Source organism: Portunus trituberculatus, chromosome 48 (assembly GCF_017591435.1).
Source record: "Portunus trituberculatus isolate SZX2019 chromosome 48, ASM1759143v1, whole genome shotgun sequence".
NCBI lineage: Eukaryota > Metazoa > Arthropoda > Malacostraca > Decapoda > Portunidae > Portunus > Portunus trituberculatus.
Genome location: NC_059302.1, coordinates 23,757,419 through 23,777,418, shown reverse-complemented (window position 1 = coordinate 23,777,418; position 20,000 = coordinate 23,757,419). Strand labels below are relative to the sequence as shown.

Genomic DNA, 20,000 nt, shown 5'->3' with positions numbered 1-20,000 from the left:
TAGCAGCAGATGCAGAAGCGGAAATAAGAGTGTTGTGGGAATGGTAGTAATATTCCGTGGTGGTGGAGGAGGAGGAGGAGGAGACATTTCAGAGGTTATTATACGGCAAGTGTTAGCGGTAAGTGGGGCCTGACAGCCTCCCGTCGCATGTGTCAGGTGGGGAAGCAGTTTAATGAGAGCCACCAACGCATACTTATTTGCCTTCCAGCGAGGAATTCGCCACTATCGCTGTTACTGCCATCTTATATGAGTGTTTCTCTCTCTCTCTCTCTCTCTCTCTCTCTCTCTCTCTCTCTCTCTCTCTCTCTCTCTCTCTCTCTCTCTCTCTCTCTCTCTCTCTCTCTCTCTCTCTCTCTCTCTCTCTCTCTCTCTCTCTCTCTCTCTCTCTCTCTCTCTCTCTCTCTCTCTCTCTCTCTCTCAATATGTTACCTCTTCCTCCTCATTCATTTCCTCCCTACTCTCCTCATATCACCTTTCCTCCTCCTCCTCCTCCTCCTCCTTAAATCTTTAATTAATCTTCCGACTCACTCCCTTAAAACCACCACCACCACCACCACCGCCTCCTATTCTCGGTCTTCCCTTCCTTTCTTTTCCTCCTTTCTACATTTCATTCCCTTCACTGAAAAATCTGGCCTCCTATTTCTCTACACAAAAGTCTGAGAGGAAAACACAGCCGTTGTCTTCACTTCCTTGACGTCTTAAGTACGACGTGTTTTCCTCAGTGATTGGTGATTGTTGCTTTTTTGTCCTGTTGTGTTTCCCTGCGTTTGAATTTAAGGAGATACTGTAAGGAAGGATCATCAACAGCATCAGCAGTAGACGTGTTGGTTCTTAATGGATTGTTTTGTAAATGCTGTGAAATGTCTTTGGTCTTCTTTTTTTTTTTTTTTCTATCTCGTTTTTTTCTTCTTCCTCTTCTGTTCCTTTCTCCAGTTTTCGTTTTTTTTTTTGTGTGTGTGTGTGTGTGTGCGTGCGTGTACGTGTCTGTCTGTCTGTCTGTCTGTCTGTCTGTCTGTCTGTCTGTCTGTTTGTTTGTCTGTCTCTTTTGTCTGTCTTTTAGTGTTTTGTCTTTTTATGTTTTTTCACTTTTTGTCTTCTTTCATGTCTTAGTTTTCGTCTTCTTTGGTTTGTCGTTTTGTCCTCTCTCTCTCTCTCTCTCTCTCTCTCTCTCTCTCTCTCTCTCTCTCTCTCTCTCTCTCTCTCTCTCTCTCTCTCTCTCTCTCTCTCTCTCTCTCTCTCTCTCTCTTCCTCTCCGTCTCTCCCTACCTCTTCCTCTCCCTCTCGCCCTCTCCCGCTACCTGTTCCTCTCTCATCTCGTTAGGTGTCCCCATTAGCAATAACCTCCAATTCCTTCTTGTCCCTCCCCACATATGAAGGTGTGAGGTGGCGGCGCTGTCTCCTCACGCCCTCCGCTGCTACACTCCCAGGAACCAATAAAGTACTCCGGTGTTGGTGTAGGGGGCCAGCTTCGAAAGATGACACTGAGGAGTTACTGTGGGATTCGAATAATGTAGTGACTGAAGATGTATGTATAGTTTTTGAAGGATGATTAGAACGTGGGAATATTTCGGTGTAAGAAGTCAGGAGGGATGTATATGGTAATTTTTGTATATGTATAATGTAAGTAATTTTTTTTTTCACAGCACGTGGCTTTTGACTGGAATTTTATGGGCTAAATGAGGTATCTTTCTTAGGCATCTCTTCTCTGAGTCCACTCTATAGGGAAACGTTACCCCGAGTAAGGAAGCCTACCTACACTCGGACCGGGGCCAGGATTCGAACCCGTGCGCTTGGAGAACCCTTGACCACCCTCCCTAAAGCGCGCGTGGTTCCACTGTACTGTATCTGTCTATCATCCCTATTCATAAGTCAGCTAATCTTCCTTTTTTTCACTTCTTATTGACTAGACTAACCCCCGTGATTACTGAGTCTATTATAGTAATTTTTTTTTTCACTATATGATAACTGGTGTGTGAGTCATTTTTCAGGTCTGTAAACTCTTTGATTAATTATTACCCAAAGAATCTTGTCTATTTTTTGTTATATCCCTGTGCCACCTAATCACCTCTATTAAATCCATAATGATTGTCTCCTCCTTATTGTACCTCATATATACACATCCATCAGGTCCCAATATCTTTGTCTAAGTACTTTTCCCTTCAGTATCCTTTACACCACCTAATTGCATTCAACAGATCCCCTCAAAACACACCTCAGTTTTATGGCCCACTACAATGTAGGATCTAGGAAGCAACAAACACTCTATTTGCATAAGTAAGGTCAGGTGAATGAGGTTGGCTTGTATTCTCTCTCTCTCTCTCTCTCTCTCTCTCTCTCTCTCTCTCTCTCTCTCTCTCTCTCTAACTCACTATGTATGATGTGCACGACGATGTGGTCCGGCTCTGAATTGGCGGGGTGGCAGGTGTAGCGGCCGGCATCCTTTGGTGTGGCGCGCTGAATGAGTAGCCGGGAGGAGGAGATTGGCCCGTGCTCAGTAACCACCGTGATGCCGCCGCGGGGGGAGTCGTAGGAGAGCAGCTAGGGGAAGAGAAGAGACGGGGATGAACGCATAGGGTAACGAAACGAATACAGAATAGCAGAGGGATCGAAAAATAATAAGTATGAAGGGATAAACTAGAGAGATGAATTGCATGGTAAAGACTGAGCGAGCGAGTACAGAGTAACAGAGTAAGGAAAAGAAAGCAGATATGAAAGGGTAAACGAGAGAGATGAATGCAGTGGGATATTTTGGTGAAGGGCAGAGATCAATGTGGAGAAGAAAAGGAGGCGAAGGAAGAGAAGGCAGCTCTCTGTAGATGAAGGGAAATAGAGATAAATGCAGTGAATTGTTGGTGATAGAGATATGAGGATGTGCAAGCTTGACGAGAAGAAAACAGGATGTAAGGATGAATGGAGAAGTTAATTGGCGTAAAGGAAAGAACAATTATGAATAGAAAATGCAAAAGAAAAAATAGGTAATTGAAAACAGGAGAAAGCAAGAAAGGAGAGCTGTGGATAATAGATGAAAGATAAAGGAGACAAGGAAGAGAAGGGAGGAATGGTAAATAAGGGAATAAATAATATGAAGGAGAAAGACTAGCTCGATATGACAAGGAAGAGAGAGAGAGAGAGAGAATAGACTGCAGAAGGTAAAGGAGGAGAAGGAAGGAATGGTAAACAATGGAATGAATGGAAAGGGGAAAGAAAGATCGAGTGAATATTTCAAAAGGAAGGAGAATGAGCAGAATAAAGAGAAGGAAGAAGAGGAGGAGAAAGGAATGCGAAAATAGGGGAGGTAAAGTAATAAAGGTAATGAAAATGAGAAGGAGAAAAGAGTGATAGTTTGTGGAAGTAGATGGAGGAAAGAATGAGAAGGGAAGCGAAGCAAGGAAGGTGAAGTAGAAGTGAAAGGAACAATGAATAAAGGGGAAAATATAGGAATGAATAGAAGGGTGAATATGTTAAGGAAGAGAGAGAGAGAGAGAGAGAGAGAGAGAGAGAGAGAGAGAGAGAGAGAAGAGAGACGAGAAAGTGGATGAGTGAGAAGGTTGTATATTCGAGAGAGGGAGAGAGGAGGAGGAGGAGGGACAAAAAAAGTGAAGATCAACACGGTGGAGGAGGAGGAGAAGGAGAGAACAAGAGAAAAGAAAGAAAGTAAAAAAAAAGAGAAGAAAGAAAAGGAAGAGTGGTCAGAACAAATGAGAAACGACGAGATAGAGTAAAATGGAATGAAAACGGACGTGTGAGAAAACAGGGAATAAAAGAAGAAAAGAGAACACAACACAACACAACACAGAGGAAGAGGAGGAGGAGGAGGAGGAGGAGAGGAAGAGGAGGGGGAGGAGGAGAGAGGAGGAGGAGGAGGAGAGAAGAAGAGAGGAAAAGTTACACAGTGATAAAGACGGAGCAAGCCAAGATCGGAGAGGAAAGTGACAATGTAGGAGAGTAGAGGGCGATAAAGAAAAAAAAAGGAAAAGAGAATGGAAAGTGACGAAGGGCAAGGCAACGAGGACAGGGAAGGAGAAACAGGGAGGGATGTGAAGGGAGGATGAACAAGGTTGATAAAGGGTGGACAAGCAAGGAGGGGAAGGAAGAACAACAGGCGAGGAAAAGAAAAGACAAGCAAGGGAGAAAGAAACATTTTTGGCTGGAGAGAGAGAGAGAGAGAGAGAGAGAGAGAGAGAGAGAGAGAGAGTAATGGTTAGATTTTTTTTATCTTAGCTGATGTTTAGAATCTCTCTCTCTCTCTCTCTCTCTCTCTCTCTCTCTCTCTCTCTCTCTCTCTCTCTCTCTCTCTCTCTCTCTCTCTCTCTCTCTCTCTCTCTCTCTCTCTCTCTCTCCTTCTCACACTTCCTGCTTCTCTCATCATCACGCTCCTCTGCCTTTCTCCTTTTCACTTATTTCCTCCTTCTGTCTTGTTCGCAATATTTTCTTTATTCCTTTTTATTATCTTTTCTTCCTCCTTTTCTATTTACTCTTTTATTTTAACTGTTTTGTCGTTTACTTGATTTCTCTCTCTCTCTCTCTCTCTCTCTCTCTCTCTCTCTCTCTCTCTCTCTCTCTCTCTCTCTCTCTCTCTCTCTCTCTCTCTCTCTCTCTCTCTCTCTCTCTCTCTCTCTCTCTCTCTCTCTCTCTCTCTCTCTCTCTCTCTCTCTCTCTCTCTCTCTCTCTCTCTCTCTCATGATTATTCCATTTCCTGTCATTTATTATTTTCCTTTCTGATTCCTCCTTCGCTAATCCTTTCTTTCCGTCACTTTCTTTCTCTAATTCCTAAACGTCTCTTATATCTCTCTCCCCTGATTTCTTCTCCTCAACTTAAATCTTTACTCTTCCTCTTCCTCCTTCTCCTCCTCTTCCTTCTTCTCTTCTCTTCTCTCTCTTTCTCCTTCATCTCCTCGATCCTCCCATTTTTTCTTTTTTTAGTCCTTCACCTTAAATATATTCTCTCTCTCTCTCTCTCTCTCTCTCTCTCTCTCTCTCTCTCTCTCTTTTTTTTTTTTTTTTTTTATTTAAACAAAACTTAATACAAAGGAACATGTACCCAAAGGCGCACTGTCGTGTGCTACCTATTCTAAGGGTACTACAATCTATTTCTCTACAATATTTACAAGACTTAAAAATAGATAATATACAAGATGGTCAGCATGTAAATGGAGCACTATTCGTTTCACTTCACTAGCACTATTCACGCACTGCACTACACTGAGTGTCACGTCACAAAGAGTGTCAGAGGAGTTGGCAGTGTCTGTCTCCACTTATGTGCCATCAGTTTGACACTGTGTGTTCATCTCCTGGACGTGAGGCACCGCGGCCGTGAACAAGTTCCACATCCTGGAGACGCGTCCTGCGAAGGTGCGTTGATGCTGACACCCGTGGGATCGCGGCACCTCTACGGCGTCACCACCATTGAGCACCGTTCTCGTGCTCCGTGCGGTGACTCTTAGAGGATGACGCAGCCCTGCCAGATGTGGCACTCTTTGCACCTGTGCCTTATGGAACACTACGATCGCCGCCACGTCTCTGCGGTGTTCCAGTGAATCAAGGGGACGCTCAGGCTCTGGGTGAGGTGGTAGTGCAGCATCTACTAGCCGTATGGCGCGGCGTTGGATGCTGTCCAGTCTCCTTCTGTGTGTGGCGGCACAGGACATCCAGGAGAGAGCTGCGTATTCAAGGTGGGGCCGCACCTGTGCCTTGTACAGCAGCAGTCTCCCCTTCCTGTCGAGGAAACTGGCGATCCTTCTGAGAGCGGAGATCCTGTGAGAGGCTTTCTTGGCAATGGTTTTGACATGCCTGTCAAACCTCAGCCCTCGATCCACCTCCACTCCAAGTATCTTGACGTCATCTTGGAGTGGGAGAGCAGCAGCGCCAAAGACAACTTTCCTGCCATTGCTGCCATGGCGGCTGGGGACCGAGAGACAACCATTGCTTGTGTCTTCTCCGGCGCGAATGTCACTTGCCAGCGAGCACCCCACTCCTTTATCACTCGTAGCTGCTGATTGATGGCCTCAGCAGCCCGCCCACTGTCCTGGCGTGGATAGGTATAGGAGAGGGTGCAGTCATCAGCATAGGCCATGACTCCTGGCAGTAGCTGGAGAAGATCATCCACGTAGATATTCCACAGGAGTGGGCCAAGAATTGAACCCTGTGGCACTGATGCCTCCACAGGCAGGGACTCAGATGTTTGCCCGTTGACAACCACCTTGAGGCTTCTGTCCTGCAGGTAATTTCCCAAGAGTCGTAGCAAGCCACCCTGGATGCCTTTAGCACGAAGCTTTTCTAGTAATCCGTTGTGCCATACTTTATCAAAAGCTCCTGCTATGTCCAAAGCAACCACTATAGTGTCCTTGCCGTCGTCGAGGGCGTCCTGCCAATGCCTGGTGAGAAGCATCATTAGGTCGGAGGTTGACCTTCCAGGTCTGAACCCAAACTGTTGGTCTGAGAGGAGGGCATTGTCCTTGAGATGGCTACACACCACCTCTGCCACGACCCTCTCAAACACTTTACCCACCACTGACAACAGGGATATGGGTCTGTAGTTTTTTGGGTCCGTCCTGGAGCTTTTTGTGTGCAGGAACTACTCGAGCCTCCTTCCACACTGAAGGCCAGACGTTTTCCCGTACACAAGTTGTGAACTTGGGTGAGAGGGGCAGCCAGTTCCTGGGAGCATCGCTTCAGCAGGTGCGGGCTGATGTCATCTCTCTCTCTCTCTCTCTCTCTCTCTCTCTCTCTCTCTCTCTCTCTCTCTCTCTCTCTCTCTCTCTCTCTCTCTCTCTCTCTCTCTCTCTCTCTCTCTCTCTCTCTCTCTCTCTCTCTCTCTCTCTCTCTCTCTCTCTCTCTCATTACATCCTCTGATTTTCTCCTTATTCTCACATTCCTACATTTTTTCCTTCACTTTTCATCATCCTTTGTACTCTTTGTCTCTTTTTCTCTATTTCTCTTTTTCTCTCATTCATTAATTCCTTTTTTTACTTCCTCACCTCTCCTTATCCTCCTCCATTTTCTTCTCTCTTCTTGTGTCTCCTTTTCTTCTCCTTTTCCTTCCTTCTGCTTTTACACTTGATACTTCTTGTTTTCTATTTGCATTTTGTCCTGTTTTTTTCTTCTTCTTTTTTCCTTTCTGTCTTTCTTTCTTTCCTTCCTTCCTTCCTTCCTTCCTTCTATTTCGTTCTTCCTTTTTCCCTTTCTTTCCTTCCTTCCTTCCTTCCTTCCTTCCTTTCTTCTTTCCTTCCTTCTTTCCTTCCTTCCTTCCTTCCTTCCTTCCTTCCTTCTTTCCTTTCATCCTTACTTCTTTTCTCTCTTTCTATCTTTCTTCCTCCCTTCCTTCTTTCCTTTCTATCTTCCTTCTTATCTTCCTTCCTTCCTTCTTTCCTTCCTTCCTTCCTTCCTTCCTTCTTTCCTTTCTTCCCTCTTTCTTTCCTTCCTTCCTTCCTTCTTTCCTTCCTTCCTTCCTTCCATCATTCTTTCCTCCCTTCAGTCATTCCTTACTTTCTTCCTTCCATTCTTTTCTTCCTTCCTTCCTTCTTTTCTTCCTTCCTTCCTTCCCTTTTCTCCATTCCTTGCTCATTCCCTCACTTTCCTTGACTTTTCTTTCTCACTACATACACACACCGCCTGCCGTCTCTCTCGCTCACTCTCACTCAGACTCCCTCTCCCTCTCCCTTCTCTCACCTCACTCTCGTGGTACCAGAAGATGAAGGGCGGTGGATCTGGGCTGTGGTTCACGATGCAGGTCAGGTTGATGGTGGAACCTGAATTGACGTGGAGGTCGGGGCCGCCCAGCACTCGCGTCTCTGGTTCTGGCAGGAGAGAGCACTCATTCGGGGTTCTAAGCAGGAAGGTTGAGGGGGGACGGGGAGGAATTGGCAAGGGAACGCGGGATGGACTGACTCCTTGCCTGCCTGCCTGCCTGCTTGCTTGCTTGCCTACTTGTATGACTGTCTGTTTGGGGTCCGTAAGGGTGGGTATGTGGTGGTTCATTGGGTTTTTATGTGTGGTGTGATGTATTCTCTATGTTCTTTTGTGTTTATAAGAAGTTGATCATTGGATTGTTGTGTTGTGCGTCTTAACCCCTTGAGTACCATGACCAGATTCCATATTCCTTTTGCTTACTATTCGGTGATTTTATACAGCTTCAGAAACTTATGTGGGAGGGATTAGAATATTGAAGACTGTGGCCTTCCTACATCCTTCCTAATGTCAATAAAATAGTCTAATCATAACCAAAAAATCATGGTAAAAATGCGTCCCAGTACTGAACGGGTTAAGCGAATGTTTTTATAGCGTGGTCAGTTAAAAAAGTAAATATTGAGTGTTTCTTTTGGGGGGAATTCTAAATATAAAGGAGACAGGAGGCATTGATGAAATATTCTAAGAAGGTGAGGCACTGAATAAGATCACTGGGGTAGTTATTTAAGTCGAGTTAATGGTATTTTAGTGACTCTATAAGAATCTTAATGGGGTTTGATTTGGCTTTAGTTATTTTTAAAGACGGAAGAGATTGGAATGAGGAGGAGGAGGAGGAGGAGGAGGAGGAGGAGGAGGAGGAGGAGGAGGAGGAGGAAGAGGAGAAAGAGGAGGAAGAGGGGAAGGAGGAGAAGGAGAAGAGGGAGTTTTGGTCGTGAAATGGAGTTTAAGTGGATTTTTAATGTTGGAATGGATGTTTTGGGAAAGTTTTCTCGTCTTTTGTAATATTAAGGCTCTATCTCTCGCAGCGGGAGGGGTTTACAGGGAGAGGGTCGCGGAGAGGGAGTGGATGGGAGTGATGGTGGTGATGGTGGTGATGTATGGTTAGTTCTGAGAGTTTTAAGTGATGTCTGCTGGGGGAGTGTGTGAAAATTGCACCTGAAAAGGGCGTTAAAATATTTATATTAACCCCCCCCCAAAAAAAAAAAAGAAAGAAAAAGAAAACGTTGAGTCTGAAGGAAAATAAGTAAAATGGCTTAAGATTAGATAGACATAAGGAAAAGAAAGTCGTACATGTCAATTAAAATAAATGAAAGTGGCACCTGAAAATGGCGTGAAAATATTTACATCACCAAAAAATATATTGAGATTGAAAGGAAATAAATGAAATGGCTTAAAAATAGGCAGACGTAAAAAAAAAAGTCGTGTATATGAAGTAAATTAAATGAAAGTAGCACCTGAAAATGGCTCTAGAATATTTACATGACCATAAAATACTTAAGAGACTGAAAGAAAATCAATAAAATGGCTTGAAAATAGACACAAAGAAAAGAATTATCTATCAATTATAAAAGCCTTAGATAAAGAAGTGACAAAATAATGAGGATCAGGAAGTAATGGGCTTTAAAAATGTCTTCGGAAAAATGTAAGGAAAAAAAAAAATTGCAGAAAATAAATATCTTTGAAATAAATGTCCCCCAGAGAAATAGCTAGGAAAAATGGCTTACGAATAAATACAAACGAGTAACGAGAAAAGAATGAAATAAATGTTCCCAGAAAAATGCCGTTAAATGCTGCATTCCATGGAAGCAGTTGTGAATGTGTTGTTCAAAATGTTGCAAAGGAAAGAATGTTGAGGGAAAACTTAAAAGCTCGTTATATTTACATTCTCTCTCTCTCTCTCTCTCTCTCTCTCTCTCTCTCTCTCTCTCTCTCTCTCTCTCTCTCTCTCTCTCTCTCTCTCTCTCTCTCTCTCTCTCTCTCTCTCTCTCTCTCTCTCTCTCTCTCTCTCTCTCTCTCTCTCTTCCGGCTTCCTTTCCTCTCCTGTTGCTTTAGTCATTTTCATCCCTTTCTCTCCCCTTTATTCTATTTCCTTCTCTTCCTCTCTTTCCTTCTTCTCTCTTCTATTTCCTCTGTTCTGTTTGTTTTCTGTATTTCTTTCTGTTTATCTGTTAATCTGTCTCTTTGTCTGTTTGTCTGTCTGTTTGTCTTTCTGTTCCGTCTTTTTTTCTGCTTGTCTCTCTCTCTCTCTCTCTCTCTCTCTCTCTCTCTCTCTCTCTCTCTCTCTCTCTCTCTCTCTCTCTCTCTCTCTCTCTCTCTCTCTCTCTCTCTCTCTCTCTCTCTCGATGTATTTCTTCTTTTTTTTTATATTTTCTTCCATGTCCTTTTCAGTTCACTAACCTCTTGTTTTATTTCATGACAGGTTTTCCATGGCACTCCCGCCCTTCATTATTCACGTGTTTCCCATTGTTACTCCCTTTTTTTCCTTCAATTTTTAAGTCTCGGATTTGTGTTTTGGCGCACTTCACTCCTTCTTGCCAATCTAGTCTGTCCTAACCTGTCCGTCCCCTTTACCTGCCTATCCTAACTTGATTACCTGTCTTCGTACCTACACCTGCCCATCATCCTCCCTTTCTCTCTCTCTCTCTCTCTCTCTCTCTCTCTTTCAAATTTCCCTTTCCTTTGTCTATTTTTTCCCCTTCCTTGCCCCCTTTCTTTCTCTCTCCTCTCCACTCCTCTCTTCTCTCCTCTCCTCTCCTCTCAACTTATCCTTTCTGTGTCTTCTCTCCTCCTCCAGCCTGCTCTCCTCTCCGCTCAGCGCCCCGCTCTTTTAAAACTACCACCCTATGTTTACTCTCTCCCTCCTTCATGGTTTTGCTCTCAGTCTACCCCCTTTAAATCTCTATACTCTTTTTTTGCCCTCTACCTTCACCATTTCCCATTTTCATCTTGTGTTTTCTGCCGTAATTTCTTGATATTTTCTTTTTGTTCCCCTTTTTTTCTTCTTTGTTGCTTTTATTTTTTTAGCTTTTTCTTTTCTATATGCAGTAATGTAAGTATCAGAAGCAGTGAGGGATTTATAAGCATCAATGTGAGAGAAATGAAAGGAATATTTGGAGAGCTGCAGTATATCCAAGCCGGAATGATATTTGGAAATGGTTGTAGAGTTAAAGGAAAAATATCTCACAGAGGGTAGCCATTAGAGAAAGGACATGCCAGATACCAGGAAAAGATAAGCATGGATAGGATGAAAAGGAAAGAAAGGGGAATGAAAAAAAAATAATGGATGCTGAAATTTTTAGCTGGTATAATGGTTGGAGGAGGGAATAAGACAGAAAACGCCAACATGCCAATTAGTAAGCAATGTGTTAACTGGTACTCATCCACGCCAAGTACAGGTAAGGACACGGACACACGGACACCGGCAGGTAACGTTACTGTGACTCTTGTTGTTTTATCTTTCATCGCTTCTCTTTACATGCTATAGAAAATGAATAGCTCTCTCTCTCTCTCTCTCTCTCTCTCTCTCTCTCTCTCTCTCTCTCTCTCTCTCTCTCTCTCTGTGTGTGTGTGTGTGTGTGTGTGTGTGTGTGTGTGTGTGTGTGTGTGTGTGTGTGTGGAGTGTGAAAGAAGCTTCTTTTACTCAAAAATACTAGTAATTGGTCATCTCAAATTAACTCGAACTGATGTTTATTTATTTATATACTTTCACTTGTTTTATTTCCTTTGAGTAGGAGAAACACATCTTTTTTTTTTGAGTGTGATTAATTGAATGTGTGTGTGTGTGTGTGTGTGTGTGTGTGTGTGTGTGTGTGTGTGTGTGTGTGTGTGTGTGTGTGTGTGTGTGTGTGTGTGTGTGTGTGTGTGTGTGTAGGAGTTTGTATGAATAGAAGACCTTTTTGAAAACCACCTGCAGCCATCACTAACTCGACGGTCGACCTGTAATTCTTCTATGTATCTATTTCTAACCTCTTTTGATGGGAGGAGGTGAATAGGATGTAGTTGGATTAAAGCCTGAGAGAGAGAGAGAGAGAGAGAGAGAGAGAGAGAGAGAGAGAGAGAGAGAGAGAGAGAGAGAGAGAGAGAGAGACGGGAGAGGCGGGAGAGGGTAAGTGAATGTTAGTGGAAGCAAATAAGGAAGGTAGTGGACTATAGATGTAGGGAGTTGGATGGGATTAAAGGGGAATGGAGGCTTGAGTATGGGAGTAGAGGGAAGTATAGAAGAGTAGAAGGAAGAGAAGATGGCTAGAAGGAAGGGGAGACAGTAGAAGGAAGTGATGCGGCTCGATGGCTTTAACAGGTCGAGCAAATAAGAGGTGGGTTCGTAGTAAATTCTAGACATGTTTCTTTCTTCTTATCTATCCTTCTCCTTCTCTTCCTCCTCCTCCTCCTCTTCCTCCTTCTCCTCCTCCTCCTCCTCCTCCTCCCACCACTGTCTTTCTCACCACCACTACCAACGTCGTATGTTGACTTGGGCGTTCAGGGGAAGGCCGCCCAACACTTACTAAATGGTGGTGGTGTTTTGTTAGTGGTAGTGGTAGTAGTAGTAGTAGTAGTAGTAGTAGTAGTAGTAGTAGTAGTAGTAGTAGTAGTAGTAGTAGTGTTAGTAAGTTTAGTTTAGTGGTGTTTTGGAGTTTTGCGTCTTTTTATGGCTAAGCGAATGTCGTCTCTCTCTCTCTCTCTCTCTCTCTCTCTCTCTCTCTCTCTCTCTCTCTCTCTCTCTCTCTCTCTCTCTCTCTCTCTCTCTCTCTCTCTCTCTCTCTCTCTCTCTCTCTCTCTCTCTCTCTCTCTCTCTCTCTCTCTCTCTCTCTCTCTCTCTCTCTCTCTCTCTCTCTCTCTCTCTCTCTCTCTCTCTCTCTCTCTCTCTCTCTCTCTCTCTCTCTCTCTCTCTCTCTCTCTCTCTCTCTCTCTCTCTCTCTCTCTCTCTCTCTCTCTCTCTCTCTCACATATCAGACACTGGCGGTGGTCAGTGAGTCTCAGATGTGGCGGACCTTTCCTTTCATATTCTCCAGACTCGCTCTCTCTCTTTTACCCTCTTTCTCTCTCTCTCTCTCTCTCTCTCTCTCTCTCTCTCTCTCTCTCTCTCTCTCTCTCTCTCTCTCTCTCTCTCTCTCTCTCTCTCTCTCTCTCTCGGTTAAATGTAATAATCTAAACCTAAGTCAACACTGCCCTTCGTGTCTCCCTTCTGCCTTCTCTTCCCCTCTTCCCATCTCCCTCTCTTCCCTACGGCATCTTTTCTCTCCTGCACTTCTCTCTGCTCTCCACTTCCTTTACTAAAAACCTTTCTCGTTTTGGTAATCGGAGAGAAAACCTTTTATGACTCCTCCCTCTCCTTCGTCTCCTCCCACAGGCCGCCCCTCCTACCGCGTCTTTTAGTCTTGGAGCGCAGGTGACGTCCTATCAATAATGCCTCTCAAAAGTTGGTCAGGGTATTTGGTGTAGTTTCGGTCGCTGCAGCCAATTTTCACAAGCTTCTTTATTTTTCTTTATATTGGTATTGGGTTTTGGTGATTTTCTGCTCTCTCTCTCTCTCTCTCTCTCTCTCTCTCTCTCTCTCTCTCTCTCTCTCTCTCTCTCTCTCTCTCTCTCTCTCTCTCTCTCTGTTTCTGTCTCTCTTTCTTTCGTTCTTGTTCTTGCTCTTGCTCTTGCTCTGCTCTCTCTCTCTCTCTCTCTCTCTCTCTCTCTCTCTCTCTCTCTCTCTCTCTCTCTCTCTCTCTCTCTCTCTCTCTCTCTCTCTCTCTCTCTCTCTCTCTCTCTCTCTCTCTCTCCCCCGTTTTGTGCCACATGTATCGCCTTTCATTCATTCACCCGCTTCCTTTCTTCCTCTTCAGTCTTTGTTTTTGTTTTTATTGTTATTTATTGTTGTCATATACACCTTCATTTCATCCGGTCATCGCCAGTGTTCTTCTCAATATGCTAATGAAGTTCAATCACCTTTAACTACTGTCCTGCATGCACGTACTTTACTTCCACTCAGTCACTTCCTTTAACATTCTTTACTGTTTATCTACTTCCATTGAATCATCTGTCAAATTTGTGTCTCCAGCCCTTCTCCTTCTATTGGCACCGGCACCCACCCACAACAGAGAGCCAGATGGCCGTGGAGAGCGGAGGCGTGGTGGAGATCTGGCACTCATAAGCCCCGGCGTCCCTGTGCTGTGTGTAGTGAATCTTGAGCAGCCAATCCTCCGAGCCTGGCTGGTGGATGGACTTGAAGCGCGCGTCTGAGGTGTAAGTGAAGCGGCCCACCGTCAGTAGATGAAGGTCTCGCGTCCTCATCCAAGACACCTTAAAGGATAGGAGAGAAAGAGCGGCACGTGTAAATTAAAAAGAGGGGAGCGGTGAGGGAGGGGTGAGATTGGATGCACGCAGTGAATGTGAGTCTGCGAATCTCGTCTGCTACATGAGGGAAGGTAACGCGGCTCTCAAAGGGAATATCCTGTGCATCGTGGAAATTGAAAGTGCCAAATGAAAGGATGCATTTTTATCACTACTGAAACTCAAGTGAATGTTTTTTTTTCATTTTTTTTGTCAGTAAAGAATTTTCTCTTTAAATCTTTTCCTCGTATCGTTATGTGCACGAAGCTACCTCGCCTCGTCTCGTCTTGCCTTGCCTTCCCCATTGATCCTCCCAAGCTGATACGATCTTCCTCCTCCGCCTCATCTCTCCTCTTCTTGGTACACAATCTCGAGTATTTCCTTCTGCCTTGCCTCTCCCGCAACTTGTGATTATCTTTGGGGTTTTCCCGTCTCCTAGGAGCTATATAATCTCGAGACATTGACCTTCTTACCTGCTTACCTGCCTCCAGACGTCATAAAACTCTCACACTCACTCCCTCTTGTGTTGCTGCGCCTCACAACTCTCTCACTTAACTTAACTTCGTGACCTACAGTAACACCGTGTCTCGTTGTATATTCTAAGTAACACTACACCCACTAATGCTTTCCACTCACACTAACACAAACTGATACCCTTCCCCTTCCCCTTGCCGCGCCGCTCACACCCAGAACAAGTCTCGCAATGTCCAGACACTCACCGTCTTGCCGCCCAGGTACTTGATGCGACAGTTGAGCACCGCCGTCTTGTCCAGCTGCACCGTAACATTCTTGATGCTATTCAGGTCGAAGCTCGGCCCACTCAAGGGGATGTACTTCCACGCCACCTCCTTCTGCGTCTCCTCCAGCGCCTTGATGATCTCAGCCTCCGTCCCGCCGTCCACTGCTGCTGACGTCAAGTGGAGTAGATGGACAGGTTAGTGCACTCAAAGCGACGTGTTTGTGAGGGGAATAGAATCAGTGGTGCACGAGGACGGTGAATCAAAGAAATGGCGCGTGAGAGGAGGGAGAAGCAGATTGAGAGTCTAGAGGTAAAGGGGACTGGGAGATGTATACAGTGACAGCCGCCCTGGGAAAGGCTGCATGGGGTAATAACACCAACAGATATCGCGCAAGTTTAAATGGAATAGGCAGAGGAAGACATACAGGGGTCATATTTTGTGCGAGTCTTTGGGAGGAGAATATTTCGTGATGCTCTTTTGTCTGCTGGCCGAGTGCCGTGCTGTAATCTGGCCGTGACGTTCAGAGGGGTGAAGAAAGAAGAAAGAAAATAAGAGAGAGAAAGAAATAACAAAATGCACACCACGCCTCTCTCTCTCCCTCTCTCTCTCTACCCTTCTACCTCAGTGGAAAAAAAAAAAAGGAAGCGCGCGATCTGCTGACCTCCAAAGTCTGCATAACGCTCGAGGGGGAAAAATAATTGTACCTAATTCGTGATGCGGGTGAGGCAAGTCTGCTTAGTTCCCGGCGGAAGTTGCCTACACGGGGAGAAAGTTAAGGGAGATCGTTTGCGGGAAGTTTGTCTGTTTGTCCTGCGTGGCTGTGGGGAGGTGGAGAGGTTGGTGGAGGTGGGGATATAGGTTGTGCGGGTGCATGAGGCGAGAGTGAGGGAGGGTGGTGGGTCAGGGAGTGGGTCAGGACACGAGGACTTGAGGGTCATCTCTTGTCTGCCTGGCGCGTGACCTGACTAGCTGTAATGTTGCTAATGTAATCCTTTCCTTCTTGTCCTGTGTGTTAATGGGTTAGATCGGGTAAACCTCTTCAGTATTGGAACGCATTTTTATCTTCAGTTTTGGGCATGATTTGACGATTTTATTTACATTAGGTGTATGGAGGTCAGACGATTGATGGCTAGTCTCTACTATTATAATCATCATCATTCTGAAGCTGTATAAAATCACCAAATATTAACGAGAGTGAATGTGAAAACGCGTCATGTTACTGAAGGGGTTGAGTTGGGTTAGGTGAGGTTGGATTGAGATAGGTTAGGTGAAGTTAGGTTAGGTTGGGTTCGTGGGTTTGTAGTAAGTTGGGTTAGGAGACATTTAAGGGTACATTGACTTGGTTGGGTTGGGTTGAGTTGGGTTAAATTGGATTGGGTTGGGTTTGGGTGTGGATTCTTTTATCAGATTACCATTTATTGTTGATATTAGATTAATTTTGGTAATGTTGGATTTTATTGTCTTTGATTGAATTTGGTTTGCTTTGTTAGTGCGAAGTTAGATTGGGGAAATGTCAAAAGGGAATAGGATAGGAAGGGAATTGTGCACAAGGAAAGGTCAAAGGAGAAAAAAAAGTTCTGGAGGGAAATATTTAAGAGGGGGAGAATGTTCACGGAAATGCAGTTCCTGAGGAAGAAAAAATAGTAGGTCACGGGGAGGTGTCTAAAGGGAAAATGTCCACCAGGGAAAATACTCCACAAGAAACAAGATGAAAGAAAATATATCCAGAGGAGATATATCCAAAGAAAAATAAATTACAGGAAGATATGCATCAAATGGGAAATTTTATAGCTTTCGGAAATGAAAACGTAGAAGGAGGTAAATCAAAAGGGAAATAATAAAAAAAAAAAAATACCGGGAAAGAAAAAAAAATACGTGAATGAAAATAATCAGGCAAATGTTGAGATGGGAAAATCAATAGATGGAAATTAATCAGAAAAGAAGAAAAATGAAATACCTAAGAAAAAATGAGAACGGAAAATAAATAAATAAAAAAGAGATAACGAAAAAAATCAAAATGAGAGAATAGACACAAACTTTAAAGGCGAGAAAGTAACCAAGACTAAATAAATCAAAGAAGCAAAAGAAATGCAGAATTAAAGAAAGGGAAACTGAGACTTGAAAAATAAATAAATAAATAAATTGCAAGAGATACACAACTAAAAAAAAAAAGACTAGAGACAAACATTAATACCGAGAAAGTAAGAAGGACTAAGGAAATCAAAGGGAGAAAAAATATGCAGTGGTAAAGAAAGGAAAACTGATCCACATGTCCTGAACACTAATCATTCTAATCCCAACTGGTCCACTTACTTACCCGGGGCGTGGAGGAGGAGACAACACAGCGCGGCGGCCACCAGGTGCTCCCACGCCGCCACCTGGGGGAAGGAGAGGCGCGTTAGTGGTAGGAGAGGCTGGGAGATGCAGGGAGAGGCAGAGGAAAGCGTCACCCCTTTAAGTAAGCTTGACTTCCTTCCTCACAACACAACGTAGGGCTCTCTCTCTCTCTCTCTCTCTCTCTCTCTCTCTCTCTCTCTCTCCAATAGCGAGAAAAATGCGTGTGTGTTTTTTTTTATCGGAAATCATAATAATCTTCCTCTCACCTCTTCTTTTTTTCCTTCTTTTCTTCTTTTTCTTTATTTTCTTCTATTTCTTTTTTCTTTGTTTTTTTTTTCAGCTTAACTTGCTCTTTTCTTATAATCCTTCCATCTATCCATCTTTTCTTTTATTCTTTATTTTCCTTCCTCCCTTTCTTCTCTTTCGCCTTCCCTTTCGCCTTCTCTTCTTTTCTTCGATCCAAGTTTTCTTCACTAACATTCTTTCTTCGTTAGGTTTTCTTTCCTTCCTTCCTTTCTTCCTTCCTTCTTTCCTTCCTTCCTTCCTTCCTTCCTTCCTTCCTTCCTTCCTTCCTTCCTTCCTTCCTTCCTTCCTTCCTTCTTTCCTTCTTTCTTTTCTTGCTTACCTCCCTTTCTCCATTTTGCTCTCCTTTGGCTACATATCCTCTTTCACACACACACACACACACACACACACACACACACACACACACACACACACACACACACACACACACACACACACACACACACACACACACACTCTCTCTCTCTCTCTCTCTCTCTCTCTCTCTCTCTCTCTCTCTCTCTCTCTCTCTCTCTCTCTCTCTCTCTCTCTCTGAGTTATACCTGTCAAGATTGATGACCTGAACTTGAGGGAAAGAGGAGGAGGAGGAGGAGGAGGAGGAGGAGGAGGAGGAGGAGAGGTCATGTATAAGAGGAAGTCACTAAGTTATACAGGAAATTGTCTTCTTTTAATGTCATCATCATCTCTCTCTCTCTCTCTCTCTCTCTCTCTCTCTCTCTCTCTCTCTCTCTCTCTCTCTCTCTCTCTCTCTCTCTCTCTTTCTCCATCACTTTGGTCGTTTTTTTACCCCATTTTTCTCACCCGGCGATCGTGATTTCTCTCTGTCATTTAATTTTCCTCTCCTCTTCTTCTCTTCTCTCATTCCGATTATTATCACAACCTTCATTAAGTTCCTCCGTAATCTCGGCGCGCTTCTATCCTCTTTATCCTCCTCCTCCTCCTCCTCCTCCTCCTCCTCCTCCTCCTCCTCCTCCTCCTCCTCCTCCTCCTCCTCCTCCTCCTCCTCCTCCTTGCAGTTTCTGAGGTCGCACCATCTGTCATTTTCCCCATTCATATTCTCTCTCTCTCTCTCTCTCTCTCTCTCTCTCTCTCTCTCTCTCTCTCTCTCTCTCTCTCTCTCTCTCTCTCTCTCTCTCTCTCTCTCTCTCTCTCTCTCTCTCTCTCTCTCTCTCTCTCTCTCTCTCTCTCTCTCTCTCTCTCTCTCTCTCTCTCTCTCTCTCTCTCTCTCTCTCTCTCTCTCTCTCTCTCTCTCTCTCTCTCTCTCTCTCTCTCTCTCTTTACGTACGTCATTCTTTTGCTTGTTGATTCTGACTTATTCAATTATTTCTCTCAAATTCCCTTTCCTCTTTTCTTTGTCTTGCTTTCTCTCTCTCTCTCTCTCTCTCTCTCTCTCTCTCTCTCTCTCTCTCTCTCTCTCTCTCTCTCTCTCTCTCTCTCTCTCTCTCTCTCTCTCTCTCTCTCTCTCTCTCTCTCTCTCTCTCTCTCTCTCTCTCTCTATGCTCCTCACACTCTGGTTTCTTTTCCCCTAAGTCACATCCTTATTCCTCACTTTTCTTTAACCATCCTCCTCTTTCTCGCTTTCTTCTCCCTTGACGTCTCTTTCACTCTTTTATTCTCCCTCTTTCGTTTCTCCTTTACTTCTTCATATCTTTTCATGAGCTCCTCCACAATTTTTTTCTTTTTTGATATTTTTTTTTTATCTTTTATAAAGTTTGGTTTTTCTTTTGTGTTTTTTCACCTCTAACTTTGGCTACTCTCTCTCTCTCTCTCTCTCTCTCTCTCTCTCTCTCTCTCTCTCTCTCTCTCTCTCTCTCTCTCTCTCTCTCTCTCTCTCTCTCTCTCTCTCTCTCTCTCTCTCTCTCTCTCTCTCTCTCTCTCTCTCTCTCTCTCTCTCTCTCTCTCTCTCTTGGATTAATTTTCATCTTTTATTCTATCTTTTTGTTTTCTTACTTATTCCTTTTCATCTTCCTCTTTCTTTACGACTTGCTCTGACACTTTTTCCTTTTAAGTCTTCTCTTTCTTCCTCCTCCTCCTCCTCCTCCTCCTCCTCCTCCTCCTCCTCCTCCTCCTCCTCCTCTTCTTCCTCCTCCTCCTCCTCCTCCTCCTCCTCTTTCTTTTGTTTTTTGTTCTTGGTATTGTTTCTATTCCTCTTTGTTCCTTGTGTTCCTTTTCTTGTTCTTGTTCTTTTCTTGTCCTTTTTCTTCTTGATCTTCACCTTCTTTCCTCTTTCTTCTCTGACTTTTTCTTTGTCTTCTTTTGTCTTCTGTATTTTATCCTCTCTATCACCTTTGTTCTCTTCGTCTTCTATTTCCTTTGTCCTATTCCTGTTCGTGTTCCTTCTCCTCCTCCTCCTCCTCTTCCTCTTCCTCTTCCTCTTCCTCTTCCTCTTCCTCTTCCTCTTCCTTTTCCTCCTCCTCCTGAGCGTCACTTCTAAAGTAAAATAATTTGTGACGGAAAGCATCAGCGAGAGAGAGAGAGAGAGAGAGAGAGAGAGAGAGAGAGAGAGAGAGAGAGAGAGAGAGAGAGAGAGAGAGAGAGAGAGAAAGAGAGATTCACGTCACTAATTCCCCAACGAACAAATGACTTAATAACTTCCATGCGATGTCTGGGCGGAAC

The 20,000-nt window shown here is 44.1% G+C and overlaps 1 protein-coding gene across 4 annotated transcripts in view; it reads right to left on the bottom strand.

Moving 5' to 3' along the window:
• Positions 1–20,000, bottom strand: part of LOC123498780 (protein sidekick-1-like) — a 71,271-nt gene that overhangs the window by 1,386 nt on the left and 49,885 nt on the right. For 2 of the 4 annotated variants that reach the window (XM_045246197.1, XM_045246198.1), the window contains exons 3-7: positions 17,059–17,119; positions 14,721–14,908; positions 13,761–13,971; positions 7,669–7,796; positions 2,370–2,538 (exon numbers count right to left, since the gene is read on the bottom strand). In XM_045246197.1, coding sequence (XP_045102132.1) covers positions 2,370–2,538; positions 7,669–7,796; positions 13,761–13,971; positions 14,721–14,908; positions 17,059–17,119 — 757 coding nt within the window. The remainder of the gene's footprint in view (positions 1–2,369; positions 2,539–7,668; positions 7,797–13,760; positions 13,972–14,720; positions 14,909–17,058; positions 17,120–20,000) is intronic. The other 2 variants (XM_045246200.1, XM_045246199.1) reach the window with 2 other exon arrangements.